The 15242-nt window shown below is 35.0% G+C and overlaps 1 protein-coding gene across 1 annotated transcript; it reads left to right on the top strand.

Moving 5' to 3' along the window:
• Positions 1-1939: 1939 nt before the first annotated feature.
• LOC126967836 (cilia- and flagella-associated protein 61-like) lies at positions 1940-15040 on the top strand. The gene is made up of 6 exons (XM_050812524.1): positions 1940-4023; positions 4736-4870; positions 5961-6118; positions 11844-11991; positions 13742-13877; positions 14834-15040. Exons 1-6 carry the CDS (start codon positions 3875-3877, stop codon positions 15038-15040), a joined length of 933 nt encoding a protein of 310 aa, XP_050668481.1. The 5' UTR covers positions 1940-3874.
• The last annotated feature ends 202 nt before the right edge of the window (positions 15041-15242 follow it).

The following is a 15242-nucleotide window of genomic DNA, read 5'->3' as shown; positions in this document are numbered from 1 at the left end:
ATGAAATTTCCATCTCATAATTGCTATAATATATTGAAGAGTAGTTTATTATTATTTTGTACCTTATTTTACACTATATCATGCCCCCTTATTCATAATAGTCTGCTAACTTAAAGCATTGCTAATTCTCACTCTGTGTTCTTCTATTGACCTAAGTCAGAATGAGAAAAAACACTCCTTAGCGGCTGTTTAAAGTTAGCGGACCATTATGAATAAGGGGGTTAATGTTCTGTAGTTTCAACATCTAAATTATTAATTTCCTTTAAATTATTATACCTACATTCACAGATTTAAACGATATTTGTTCTGACTTGATTATTTCTAAAAAATACAAGATATCCACTATCTGATGACGTATGGATTTCATTTACCAGCCATTGAATCCATATATCCATAGGTAGAATATTCAAAAAAAGAAGGTAACTCTAGTTATATATATATATATAGTCGTTACGGTGATTAGCCGGAAAAACAGACAAACGGCAAAAAAAATATAAGTAAGTACCGTCAAACATTCAGGATAAGAATCAAGGAGTTTTTTATAGTATTTAGTTAGTACAAATAGTTTCTATTAGATGTATTATTTATTTATATTACATATATATCTGACTAGCGGACCCGACAGACGCTGTTCTGTTAAAAAAAACTCTCGCCGATGGAATTTCGTAAAATCCGTTCGTAGCTGACCTCTTCTCGATGAAAGGAATATTCCTACCAAATTTCAAGTCTCTATGCCTTATCGTTCCAGAGATATCGTGATGAGTGACTATGTACGTGGAAATCTCTTATATATATATATAGATTACTTATACCACTTGATAAAGCTATTAGCTATAATACCAGTAGTTTATTACTGAACTAAATACTATAAATTACTAAACACCTTTTAACAATCTGTCTTATTAATAACTTCCAAGTTTGACATTACATCTCCCTGTAATGTAATTCTGTAGTGACAAAGGTAATACAAAAAAGTTTTGAATTTGGAATAACTTCACTCCGCATTTATTAATATCAGTACATAAGTTATAACTATGCAGTGAGATTTTTTGTAAAAAAATTACAGAATAACCTTTTCAAAAAATAATTGTGGACATAATAGGAATTCCACCGTTTTAGTTTTTATAAATAAAATCTTGAATCGAACAGATTTTCCCATAGTTTTAAATAAGATAGTGTGAAATATAGAAAACATTGATATGTTTCGATATATTATCTTGTATACTATATATGTTACTAGCTACCCCGACAGACATTGTTCTGTAGATAATAATATTTCAAAACAACAAGAATAATCCCTGTTGTTATAATGAAATTGTTTCACAGCGGAACTGTCAAACCGTGCGTCACTAAATTCTCTCATAGAAAATGTGTCCATACAAAACAAATATTGAAAATAAAAATAATTATGGGTCCCGAATCAAAATAAAAACTATCCTATGTCTCAAGTTAGACTAAACTTCACTCCTGAAGGAATCCCCATTAAAATCCGTTCATTAGTTTAGGAGTCTATCGCGGACAAACAACGTGTCACGTAATTTATATATATTAAGATGTAATACATATACTTATATCGTATAGTTCAGAAATAATCGAGTGACTACACTTATTGTTTTTATTCTGTATATTCAAGCAATTCAAAACAGAATTATAATATTAAGTTTGTTAGAAGTTTTATATTATGCCTTACTTATGTTTATATAAATGAAGGAATAATATTTGTTAGTAAGGCTGACATTATTCGTTTTAATCTTTTATACGGTAAGTTTTCATTTCAATTATAGTAATTTTACTGAGTTATTGTTTAATTGTGTTCCCTGTACATAAGAATGGGTTGGTTGATCGCATTCGCCGATTGTACTTAATATAGTTTTCGCAAAACAAGTAATCCAAAGTGAATACGATCTTGAAGTATGATAAGAAGGTTACGATCATAGATTTGGAGTATACTACCTTATAGACTAGCTGACAGCCCGATAAATCACGACTGATATTTGTCAATGTGTGCATTAGCTCACGACTCGTCAATCAAAATATTTTACATTAAAAATAAGTTCACTTCCCTTTTATATCTCACTGTATAAATGATTTGAGTTTTCTTTACTTTTAATTCCGCCACAAGGCATCCTCAGGACGTGTTGTCTCGCCAAAATCTGGCACGAGACTCAATTTTGGCGAGACAACACGTCCTGAGGATGCCTCGTGTAGAGGCGAAACACGTGTCGAATTGTTTAAAGACAAATATTGGCGGAATTAACACTAAAGAAAACTCAAATCATTTATATGTATAATTATGGATTTCCGCAAAGTAAAGTCTACTTCAATAAATTATCTCACTGTATCGGAGATTAGAGATATTCTTCTCCCTCGCACTTCTTGTATGTCTGTATATTATATATTTAGTATATTGTAAGTATACGTTCCGATAATTGCAATGCGTCATGTATGTTATGTTAGCTTTCAAATGGGGGTCATTTAGCCTTTCCTTTTAGCAATTATTATAGATCACTAGGAGACATATTTGAGGGTGTTTTAATAAAAAAAATTGACAGTTATTAAATATTGAAACATAAATCTGTCAAACTCTCGATGTAAATGTGAAATCGACCTGTCAGTGTCATGGAGAATTTGGCGATATTTCTTCCCCTTTTTCTCTCCTTAGATTAAGATTTTGCTCGCCCACGCCTTACAATTCACGTGGGTTTAGTTGAAATCTGCGTTAGATTTATTTATAAAATAATTTGTAACTTTGATTATTTTTATTCTGACAAGTAGTTTAGATACTAGATTTTATAAATTAATTTTACAAAGTGTTCACTCGATTTTATACTGTTTTCTTACACACTTAAAATAATACGGATTTGCCCCCCTAAAGGCCTCATGTATTATTAATAGATACCCTCCATAATAGTTAAGTAAAAAAACATATAAACGATAATTACCGTTACACTTGGATTATTCATCTACACCAAACAAAAACTCTTTCTACTTGGGGTCTACCCCAGCCTACTTCTGCAAAAGCCACAATAGATGAAAAATAAAATACTTCAGCCTAAAAGCGCCTACAACTGACGTAACATAATTATGGTTACAATTTATTTATTTATTTAGATAGTTACACCAACAACACATCATTATAAAATTAAAATTTTAGCAAGTACACAAGGGATAGTACAATATGATATGTCTTTACAGGTGTAAACAACATTTACAATAGCGCGAAAACAGTAACAAAGTTGAACAATTAAAATTAAAGAAATGAAGAGTTAAACAAAAATGATGATATTAAATGACTTAAATACATTACTACTTTAAAAAAAGAGATTTATAAAATTTATAACTATACAACAATATATTAGTTTATTTCTTATATTTAACTTACATAACTAAGATCTTAATATTTTAATGCAGTCGGTTTTAAATTTATTGATATTAGTCATATGAAAAATATCTATATTACCATTTTTTGCAGTGATATCGTTATAAGAGCTCATAATTCTGTTTAAGGGGGCGTTTTTACCTATATTAGTTCTGCTGATTGTTGGGCTGAAAATATTTTTAACAGGGAATCTTGGTCTATTTTTTTCTCTGTTGTCAAACTACTCTGTGAACTCCATACAATTTGGATTCTGTTGGCATGCTGAAAACACTTATAGAGAAGGCATGCAACTTGTCTATGCTTAAATTTGGATTACTAGTTTCGTGATAACCTATTCACCAGTATTGTTAATTATACAACCTGCACGGTTTTGAGATTATGTTGCACTTTTCTTTTACAATTTCAATTATTTTTCAATAAATGGTCATGTACCTAATATAGTTAAAAAATGCGTTTCATTCATGGCCTCCTAGATTGTTGTCAACAGTTATTAAAATGTCGATTTACTTTGAGTTCGATGTTGGATCAACTGGCAGGAGATTCAGAAGGGCTGTGGAGGAAGATAGAAAAGAAGTTGAGACTATTTTGAGCGATGATAGTTATTATGAAAAGGTGTTTGGTAAAGTAGATGTTGGTTGCTTGATGTGAGTTCTTTTATGTTATTTGTTATGAAGACTTTTTGTCGATAAAACAAGCCTTCATGGATTATTTCGTATCAAAAATCATTAGTCAACAATTACGTTTAATATCTGTCAAAATTATGCATTTTACCATTTATCACCACTTAGAAATAGAGAAATGACAAGAAACTCATTGACAGTTCCGAAACCATTTTCGCACGCCACACTACAAATTAGGATATCATCTCCACTATCTGGATGTGTGGCGTTCCTCCACAGTGCGGTTTTAAAGGAAATTACTTCCACGTCCGATCAAGCTGTGGAATGAGCTTCCTTGTGCGGTGTTTCCAAGCGGATACGACATGGTTACCTTCAAAAAAAGCGCGTACAGTTTTCTCAAGGGCTGGCAGCGCTCTAGTGATTCCTCTGATGTTGCAAGAGAATTTGGGCGGCGGTGATCAGTTAATATCAGATGACCCGTACGTTTGTCCTCTCTTCCATAAAAAAATCATATTGGCTTAAATTTTTTGCGAATCGTACTTGGATGAAGCCACACATCCAGGTGGTGGGGATGATATTAGACTTTTTGCTAGAGAATAGCGACAGGATTAGGACAAATAGCTCTTCGGAATTATCTCCGTAAATGATACGGTGTACTGCATCCGACAGTTAATTGAAGTCACTAACGCAACGCAAAGGGATCAAGCAAATGTTTCCCATACACAACCTGTTACAGTGAAATATCAACTTTATCGATATGTATGATCAATGAAAACAAAGATGTGATTGGTTTCGCCTCATTTTGTGACCACCCTAATGTACCAGGAATAGATCCATCAGATTGGGAAACGTGGATGAGGAATATGTATCAGTGAGTACCTAAATATTATTTTATAGTTTTTATTGATTTTAAATTCAATTTCAATTTTAAAATATCTTTATTATCATAACAATATAAATAAAATGTACGAAAGCCAGTGTATATTAAATCCTAGCGGTACAAAATCATAAGATCATATGTTTTACGAACAAAAGTCCATCTCAAAACTTTTAACATACAGATACTTAATTTAGAATATTAAATAAACTTACACATAGGGAAATATAATTAATAAATAAATTTTATGTACGCGTAAACGTGATGCGTAGTTAATATCACGATTAAAATTGATATTCTACAAAGTTTTTAAATATTGCCGAGGCAATCTTTAGATAGCAACAAGACAGCAAACTCGTTTGTTTGTTCATGGTTTGGCGCTCACGCAACCAAGACCCGAAACGGCCAGTAATACGGGCGAGAATACCATGGCGTGTTAACAGTTTGTCACGAATTAACAAATAGGGTTGAGGTTAAAATGTATTGATAAGTTTTTAATTTATTAAATAAAATAAAATAATAATATTAATAATAATTATTACTAATTTAATCCAAATATATTACTCCTTATAAGGTAGGTTGTAGTTAGGTACAGTCATTTACAATGCCTTAAAATCCGAGTGGTGCCCTATATGACAGTTCTAATTCAGTTATGTAGTAATGTAATAAATTGAAAAGCGACAGTTTCTAACGAACAACATACTAATATGTATTTCAAATTTCCGACGATTGTTGTTAGATATTACTTACCTACCTACTAAAAGTAGGGTTAGGTATGTTCATTGTAAAAGTGAGTCATATGTACTTTCAACTGAAAAACACGAAATATATAAATAATTTGCTGCTTAGGTAGATACTGAATACCCAACGAGTTCTTCATTAGATAGTTATTTTTAACTTTAGGTACCTAGATCGTGGATGTAAAGAAGGAACAGTCTAAGAATTGATCACCGTATCAAGAGGAGTCCCACGGGATCTCTTGCAATTCACTTCGAATAACTGAATTGTAAAAGATTGAACGCAGTATATTTCTCCCCGTAGTTCAACCAAATAAGTAATCATAATTATAAATTCTCAATAACAGGAAGTATTATTTGTCACGCAACACCTTGTTCATCCACGCCATGGGTTGTCACAATTCCGTGGAGGAGTTCTTTCTGGCGGAAGCTATGATGACGGTGTTCAATAACGACGCTTATCTTCAACAAATAGTGCTTATGCCGCCCCCAGATTGCCCCCGAGGTAACTACCAAATAACGCATTAAAATTTAACCACATACTTCTGCAAACCGGCCTAGGAAAGAGAATGAAGAAGAAAGGTTCCTTACTGTAGTGTATTGACATCTAGTCTGAATGAAGCATGTGTTAACAATCATTGTCACTGTAATGACATCGACATTCGACAATGACATTAACCGTGTGACGTGGTATAAGGAATGCGCAGTAGAGATGGAGCGCCAGTTCCAATCGGTCCTTAGTCGGGAGCGGACGTCCCCGAGTGCAGTCTTCTTACTAAATTATAGTGAACAGTGCCCTTACCATTTTATCATCTTCAGTACTAAGTATTATTCAAAAACTTGTAGAAAATTTTATTGCAGCTATTTTGAATGCGTCACATTGGATTTTCGTCTGTCAAAATTTTTGCTGTCTTATTATCGTGGCTTACGTGATATACCTCCCTGACAGACGAACGGTACGAAGACCGACAGCGCTTCTGTGGCTCCACTAGTGTTACAGGGCAGCATCTATGGCAGTGTTCACTTCTCTTCATGTGCCCGCATGGTATTTGGTCACCTATCTCATTAAATGTAGCCTCTTACATTTAAAATATAAATTAAAATTACCGGTTAAAAATACAAAGTTTACTGCTAGCCACAGGTATGATAATAATAATAATAATAATAATACTTTATTTCATTTTCTTTTACACTCACTGCAAATAACTTAAATTACTAAATGTGCAATATTTATTACATAATACCAATTATTTACATCTTTTTATCGCTAATTGTAACAATACATTGAACATTGAAAATTTGGTTTTGCAGTGATATTAAAAGACCTCTGACCCCGAAACTAGTTAAAACTGTATCTTCGGGGTCAGTGATTCCTCGACAAATGACAAACGAATTTAAACAAATTTAAAAAATAAAAATTAAATGTGAATGTATATGTGTGTGTGTGTGTGTGTGTGTGTGTGTGTGTGTGTGTGTGTGTGTGTGTGTAATTCTTAGTGAGTAGGTTACAGTAGACATTCCGTTTCTGAATATGATTGTTTAAGATAAGTGGTGGTTTTCTTTTTTACCTCAAAATTGCTTAGTGTGTAGATAAAAGTCTTCTCATGAATCTTATTGTAAAGCTTAGAGGAGAGAGCATCATATTGACGATTTGCGAAGGCCGTTTTACATTTTATTATGGGACATATTTGGGTGCGGCGTCGTTCAAGAACAGACGTTGAGGGGAAGGGTCGCATGTTTTCTTAATACACTCCCAAGAATATATAGTTGCCGGACCGTTAAGACTTGGCATTCTGAGTAAAGGAGGTTGGTAGAGTATCGGATAGGTTTATAAAGCATTATCTTTAGAATAGCTCTTTGAGCTCTTTCCAGACTTAACATAATAGTTACGCGGGCTCCACCCCAAACAGGGATACAATAGGTCAAAAGTGATTGGCATAAGGCAAGGTATACAGTTTTCACCGTATTGGGATCAGTCAAGTGTCGTAACGTCTTAAATATGTATATTAATTTCCGCAGCCTCACTTTTAACGCTTCTATTTGTGTATGCCATTTTAGGTTAGAGTCTATGTGGATTCCGAGGTATTTTACGCTGGAGACAATATTGAGAGAGAGGCAGTTACAGGTGGGTGTTATTGGATGACAAGTATGTATAATGATATTTGAGTTTTCAGGTGGAACCGAGGAAGCAGATGTTAAGGAAAAAGGAAGAATTTGTGTTTTCCGGATATTTAGTGTGAGTAAATTAGTTGAAAGCCAATCGGCCACGATGTTAATCGCTTCTTGGGCGTGCTGTTTGGCACTACTCCAGTCATTACCATGTACAACGAGTGCGGTGTCATCTGCATACGCGTATATGCTGCAGTATGGTATGTTTAGTTTGCACAGATCGTTGACATACAGCTGGAAGAGTGTAGGATACCAAGATACTGCCCTGCGGGACACCGTGGTCAATTAACTCCGTGTCACTGATATGCTTGTCTATTTTCACACTCTGTTGCCGATTCAAAAGATAACTCCAGAAAATTCCCAACGCTTGACCTCGAATTCCATAACGCTCTAACTTAGTGATTAAGGTCGGAATTGATACCGTGTGAAAGGCTTTGGAGAGAAGAAGATTGCAAAACATTTTATTTTATTATCAAGTTTACTCACTACGTTACTAATAAGATTTGTGGTTGCAACTTCTGAAGATATACCGTTTCTGAACCCGAATTGATTTTTAGCTATTATGTCATATTTATTGAGAAATTTAACAAGATGGTTGTTAAGTATCCTTTCCAGGACCTTGGACAGGACTGGTAAAACCGAAATCGACCTATAATTAGATACGTCCCCTTTATCCCCTTGTTTATAAATGGGACTGACTAAGGCTCTTTTCATTACCTCAGGAAACACACCCGTAGATATGGAAATGTTACAGATATGTGTGATTGGAGGTATCAGGACTTTTTTGGACGCTTTGATTACCAAGGGTGTGATTCGGTCCCAACCCGGAGCAGAGTCGTCTCGTAGTCCACAGATTATGCGTTCAACTTCATCAGTACCAATCTCAAGGAGAACAAGGGAGTTGGATTGTGTGGAGGTTGTCAGTGACTCCATTCTTGTGGTATTGGGAACAATCTTAGCTGCTAGATTTTTAGCTAAACTCACAAAGTGCTTATTAACTGCAATATGAGGATCATCGTATAAGGTAAGGAGAGGCTGTGAGGACTCTGGTTTCCGAGTTGAATTGAAATTTGTAGCAGTTTTAACCACATGGCTTTTGGATTTTTATGTGTTTTCAAAAACTCATTTTTTTGAAATTCACGTTTCAGTTTATGCAGAAGGTTACTCAGAAAATTACGGTATTTTTTATATGTTGTATCAGGAATGTGATTAGTAGGGTTTTGACGTAATTTTTTATGTAAGTTGTCTCTATTACGCATACATCGAAGTAGACCTGGAGTTATCCAGGGCTTTATGTTATGTCTTTTTCGAGATGTGACTATTAAATTTGTAAAAAGGCTCATAGTGTTGGTAATTATAGAAGTTAGTCGGTTAGTTGCCAAATCTGCGTCCATAGTAGACATGATAGAGGAAAAGTCGGATGTATCGAGTGCCTTCCGAACACCTTCATAGTCTACGCTAGTTTTAGTCCTGTTTGAATTATCGCCATGATGTAATCGACCACGGTCGATGTTCAGCATAATGGGAAGATGATCAGTTATAGGGGAATCAAAGACTATAGCTTTAGAAGTGAGGTTTGTTTTTAAGAGTATATGATCCAAGCAATTGTGTATTCTAGTAGGGAATGTGTGGGCCGGTAATAAACCTAGAGCAGCCGTAGATGTCAGGTAGTAATCGAACATCTGTCGGTATTATTGGGCTTAATGTCTATATTTATATCCCCCAATATGGCAATATTTTTAAAAGTATCTAAGCTGGAGACTACAGTTGTAAGAGAATTTATGAAGTTCTATGTTGGAATATGATGGGGAGCGATAGATACCGATAAACGCAAAATCTTTTCCAATGGTACATATTATGCAATTTCCATCCTCAAATTTAGGTTCCCAGACGTATATAACGTCCAAATATTGTTTAACGTACATCACTACGCCGTCGTTCTGCAGTTTGTTATTGTGGGTACAATATGAAGCGTAACCATCTAGTGGCGGTAATTGATGGGTATTTTTAAGCCAGCACTCACTTAGAATAAGAATATCAACGTCAGAGCCCAACCTGCTAAGAAAAACTGTCAGCTGATCAAAGTTTTTATTTATACTCCTAATATTTATATGAAGGCTTTTAATACATCTAGCGGGGTTACCTATTATTTGTAAGAATTGATCGTGTGAGCACTGAAAAGAGTTTGCGACACTAAAAGCATCTATTTCGTTTGTGATTAGATCAAGCATTGCAAAGATTTATTAACAAAATATAGCACGGACAAGGACGGTTAGTGTAAAGTGTATTTTTAAATATATCAATTTTCAAATAAATAGGTTTATGTTTATCAATTATCTTAAATAAGAGATTATCTGAATTCATGAATAAGTTATTAATGCTAAAATAGTCATAAAGTATGTAAATCGAATTTGTGTATGTTATGATTCTGTTTTTAGAAACGTGATAAGTGTGTGTTGCAATTATTAAAAAAATAGAGTTATAAAGAGATATTTGTGTGAGTTTATAATGTTCGTGTAAGAAGTGTGTTTTACATGGTTTGTTAGTAATAAAATGATAGATTTTTCTTAACATAGTATCTGATAACAGCAACGATCGTACGAGAGTAATACTTAGTCATAGTTTTTGATCAAGATTTTGTAGGCACTGCTCAGATTTTATCAGGATTTGTCTGAGCCCTTGATCCTTACGAAGGAACACCTTAGAGTTCGAAGTCCAACAAAATTTATACGCGTTGTCTCTAGCGTACGTCCGAGCTTGGTAGAATAGCTTTTTTATCGAAGCGGGCAAATGGTCATCGACAAAAATGGGTTTCTTCTCCCCAGACAGTCCAATGTGTTGTGTATGTAATTTGTCTGCCGGCTTGCGCGATTTATTGAAGTTGCGAACAGAGGCGAGGAGATCGTATTTGTCCTGTACTCTAGTGAAATCTACTATTATGTTCCTAATAGATCCAGGTTTTCCAGTACTGCGGTAAACGTCACGAAGGCCCGCTAGCTGCAGTTTAGTGTTCAATGTTTTTGCTATATCGGAAACAGTCGTAGTTAGATCTTCTTTAGATTCATTATTCTTTTCAGGGACACTGCGAATTTCTACAGTTGAAGAACGCGTCATCCGGTGCATCTCTTGAATTTTTGATTCTAATAACAATATACTGCTTCTGTTTGCCTTATTTTCTTTTTCCAATGTTATCATTTTTAAACGCAATTCTTCGTATTGTTTATTAATAAATTCTAGGGATCGCTCAATGTCTTGGTTAGATTTTTGTATGGTATTACATTGAGATTTGACTTCTGCTAGATCAGAAACAAGCTTCTTTAGAATTGAGTCTTGGGCATTTTTCCATGATGCAAGAGCAGAGTTATGTTCAGTTTTCCAGGAGCAGAGCATATTTTTGATTTCGTCCTTTGACTCCGATAATCGATCAGTTTCACTGTGAGAGTCAGTACGCAAGCGTTTACTCCTTACCGACACGAAGGAGCTGTCATACTCTTGGCTCACTTTGCTAGGAATATCGGGTTCCGACTGTACCTGCTGGTGTTAATGGCAATATGTAGTGAAATAAAACGAGTTAATGGCAGTCTTACTCTCTCGGCCTCTGACAGGATGCACCAATTGATTAGTTTAAGAGCAAAATTGGCAGATCATCAATTATATATTCCAGTAGATAGTTTCATAAAAATAAGGATAATTGAATTTATAATTAAATAGAAAAAAAAATAGCAAAGAAGAAGAAAATATATATATATAAATATATATAAACTTGGGATTTGAACTATAGTCGTTCCAGTATCAGTCCGCAATGTAATAACGAAGCTACACAGTATTTGTAGAACAGTTTGAAATAAGTCAAATACAGCACTTTGAGCAATTCTAAAATAATTATTTATACACTCCTCATTTTAAAAGTACCCTACACACGAAAAGAATATATTTGAACAAATCATATGGTGATGATACAAATCAGTACAAAACTATGTTTGTACTGATTTGTATCGAATGTAATCAGGACAAAATTGTGTTTATTATTGTAGATTAACTAAAGGTTTATATCATTTCAGAATTTATCATGAAGCATCCGATTTTCAAAAAGCATAACATTTCAAGATATTGCGCGAAACGTGAAGATGATAAAGAGCACGGATATCACTATTTCTACGCGACTAACCGGCAAGATATTTGCCCAAAATTACGAATTCGCCGGGCTGTGTACGTTAGCTACTTTTTCAGTATTACTCATTCTATTTATATAGACTCTACATAAAAGAATTACGAATTTTAATTGTATTTAATTTTGTGTTTTCATAATAAAATTAAAACGGGAGATTTCTCTTTCACTAATTGCATTCTGCACGTCATGACTGCTTGTAGACGGATTTCCGTTATTCCTACCTTTTCGTCATTGCAAACCCCAAACGTGAGTATTTGTCAAGAAACAGTCACGGCAAACAGTAGGAGGTTACTGCCATCAGTTGTGTAGTATAATAAGTAGTATTTTGGCTATGACAGTCAAAGGCATGCCAAAATACTACTCTTAAGTAATCCTAAAAAATTTGTAGAACATTTTCTGAGGAGGTTTTCTCCCTAAGCAGACTAGCTAGGAAAACTAACCAGCATTACATATCGTAGGGTTCATTGCGTCTCCCAGGGCTTTTTTTATACGGGCAAACAGGCAAAAAACTTTACGTCATGCGGAATAGTTCTTCATCCGCCCATGATAATCTGCAACATTGGAAATTAATTCCACTTGTGCGAGACAAGAAATCTCTTACGAAACGCGCGGCTGTAGAATACCAGACGTCAACGTGATGTGGGTGGAATTTAGCATTTTGAGGTTATGTCCGGTGGTGGAATTCGGCTGTTGTTATCTACCCGAACAACTCTGTTGAGCATCCCCGTGAAATGTGGTAGAAGATGCAGAGAGAACTTGATCGTCGATGGTTCGAGCCGCTCTTCGTTGCATGCGGTCAAATGGAAGAAGCTGGTACTGGGGAGCGCCCGCCCAGAGGTGAGAACAGTACTCCATGTGAGGCTTAATTTGCGCCTTATATAGTTGCTGGCGGTGGATTTTGGTGAAGTATTATCTCGCTTTACTGAGGACACCAAGGTAGCTTGGCCTTCTCTGCGAGGTGACCACGGAACTTAATGTTTCTCGTATCGATGCCAAGTCTGTAGAGAAAATGATGACGGGACGCAGGGAGGCTGTGTCACATCCTGAGTGAATGGAGTGCGAACAAAAAGGAGGTAGAATTTGGGTGTAGTGATTTATTTCCAAGTTTTTATATAGTCATTAATAACTACATAGAAGTGTAGATGCTGTAGATGGATGGGCAAGAATAAAATATCTGATAACAATTGGATGTTGGAGTCAGTCAATTCAATCCACACTGTATCTTAAGTTAGTTTGACTGGGTGACTTACCCACTTACGGCCATTCCCAATTTTCAGTCTATCTCCGGTTGTGGCCTACTTGAGATAGAAAATAGTAACTATCATTGAATTTTCTGATCCAATAAACTTATCGACGGTAACTCATCTTATCCGTACACGCTGTCTGTCAATGGGAGAACGTATATCTCACCAGGGATAGAAGTTTGTATCGAAATTGCAACAGTGAACTGGCGATAAGAATGACTTATCGGGTATATTGGGACAGCTTCAGATTATTGACAGCTAATTCCTGACAGTAGAAGGTAGTAATTTATCTCTATCTGTAGATAGTATATTGGGAACGGCCATTAGCCTTTTAATCGGGTCGTCGTCAATTTTCGTCTTCAATCGGTTCAAGCCGTTCCAGTAAGTGAAACAAACCTGCATAAAGGATTGGTCTCCACATATAATCATGTTAAAAAAATATCAAGAATCAAGTGAATCGATGCCGTGTTTGCAAATCCATTTTTTTATCATTTTACGCTCGCTTAATTTTCTTACTAAATTAATTATCGTTGTTTCATTACAGTGAAGAAGATAATGGTGATATAGTGAATATACTAGATAAGAATAATCAAAGGTTACGTGACTTATACGGAAATTACTACATTAGCGAAGTTATTGGTCGACATCCTGAAATGAATAGGAAAATTATTGTAGCCGATGTAAGACACGTAAAGTTTATCTATTGCATACATAGAAAATAATTATTCCTGTCAATCTGTTTCTTCCATGTAGCACCAGAAATATAAGTAGAGCCACCACAGTGTAATTTCTCTTATTTTTCTTCTAAAATTCTTTCTAGGCAACGTCTATAGATATGTATTATGTATTTGGCGTTGCGCGGAATAATGTTACATAAATTCGCTGTATAGATATTAAGCTTGTTATGTGTCTTAAAGAAGCAGTTATGACAGCTCTTTCGAACTCCCACCACGATATTTTCAAACCGCCTTTAAGAAAGCATAAAATAAACATATAATTTCCGACTGCACTAATTATAATAAAATACTGAAATTATGTTATTTGCTCATAAAACATCCGAAAAAGGTGTTTCGCGCAGCACGACTTTATCCCCTCAACTTTGCGTTGACTTCAAAATTCGGTGCATGGTGATTAAAAATATCCTTTGTTAATTTATGTAATTTTAGTTGATCAACTACTAAATCTCTTGCTATTTGAACCTTCTGACCGTCTGATTAGAGCTTCAATTAATCAAAGGGATAAAAATGCAGCATTGGCATTTTTATACATTGAAACTTTAAAATAGAGCCGAATTTGCTTCAAATTATTTACCACAAAAAATTAACACTTAGATAATAATAATTAAATTAATACCCATACTAGTATAAAAGTACTAAATAATAAAGAAGTATCCATTGGATATCATCACCAGCCGGAAGACGTCCACAGCTGGACAAAGGCCTCCCCCAAAGATTTCCAGGACGATCGGTCCTGCGCTGCCCTCATCCAACGTATTCCAGCGACTTCACCAGATCGTCGGCCCTTTGGATATAGCACGAAAAAAAGCAGAATTAAAAACGACCTCTGTACCTATTCCAAACAGTCATAAGTAAAAGATCGGGTGCAATATGGGTAAAGTATTAATTTCCTTTTGCAGCTCAATGATCGTGTTGGTGGTGTTATGTGCTTGAATTCCGACATTGATTATGCAAAGCTTCAAAATACTTACGAGCTCGATCCTTACCATGGTCTCCAAAAGGCGACACCACTCGAGAAGGAGCAGACCAAGAGAAAGAACACGTTACTTCGCGCTTTTGGGTATCGAAATTTCAAACCTGAATTCCTACAAATATTTTGTATTTAATTCCAACCCGCTATGTTTATTTATATGTATATCTTACGGGTCATGCTAGAAGGTTAAGTAGACTTAGATTTACTCGGGTACACCCATACATACAAGTGACCTACTTGCATGTATGGGTGTACACAGAAATGTTTACGGGTAAACGCCGTATGCAAATTATTATCAAAAGCACTTGAGTAATTCTAGTTATAGAAGAATTGAG

Source organism: Leptidea sinapis, chromosome 14 (genome assembly GCF_905404315.1).
Source record: "Leptidea sinapis chromosome 14, ilLepSina1.1, whole genome shotgun sequence".
NCBI classification, from domain to species: domain Eukaryota; kingdom Metazoa; phylum Arthropoda; class Insecta; order Lepidoptera; family Pieridae; genus Leptidea; species Leptidea sinapis.
Note: the sequence above shows the minus strand (reverse complement) of the source record. Positions and strands in the feature narration are given on the sequence as shown.

Bases quoted from the DNA above. Each gene is read 5' to 3' on its own strand.
- LOC126967836 (XM_050812524.1), top strand. From the start codon at position 3,875: ATGTCGATTTACTTTGAGTTCGATGTTGGATCAACTGGCAGGAGATTC. The intron at 4,024-4,735 runs GTGAGTTCTTTT...AACCTGTTACAG, and splicing joins GTAGATGTTGGTTGCTTGAT to TGAAATATCAACTTTATCGA. The intron at 13,878-14,833 runs GTAAGACACGTA...TTCCTTTTGCAG, and splicing joins GGAAAATTATTGTAGCCGAT to CTCAATGATCGTGTTGGTGG.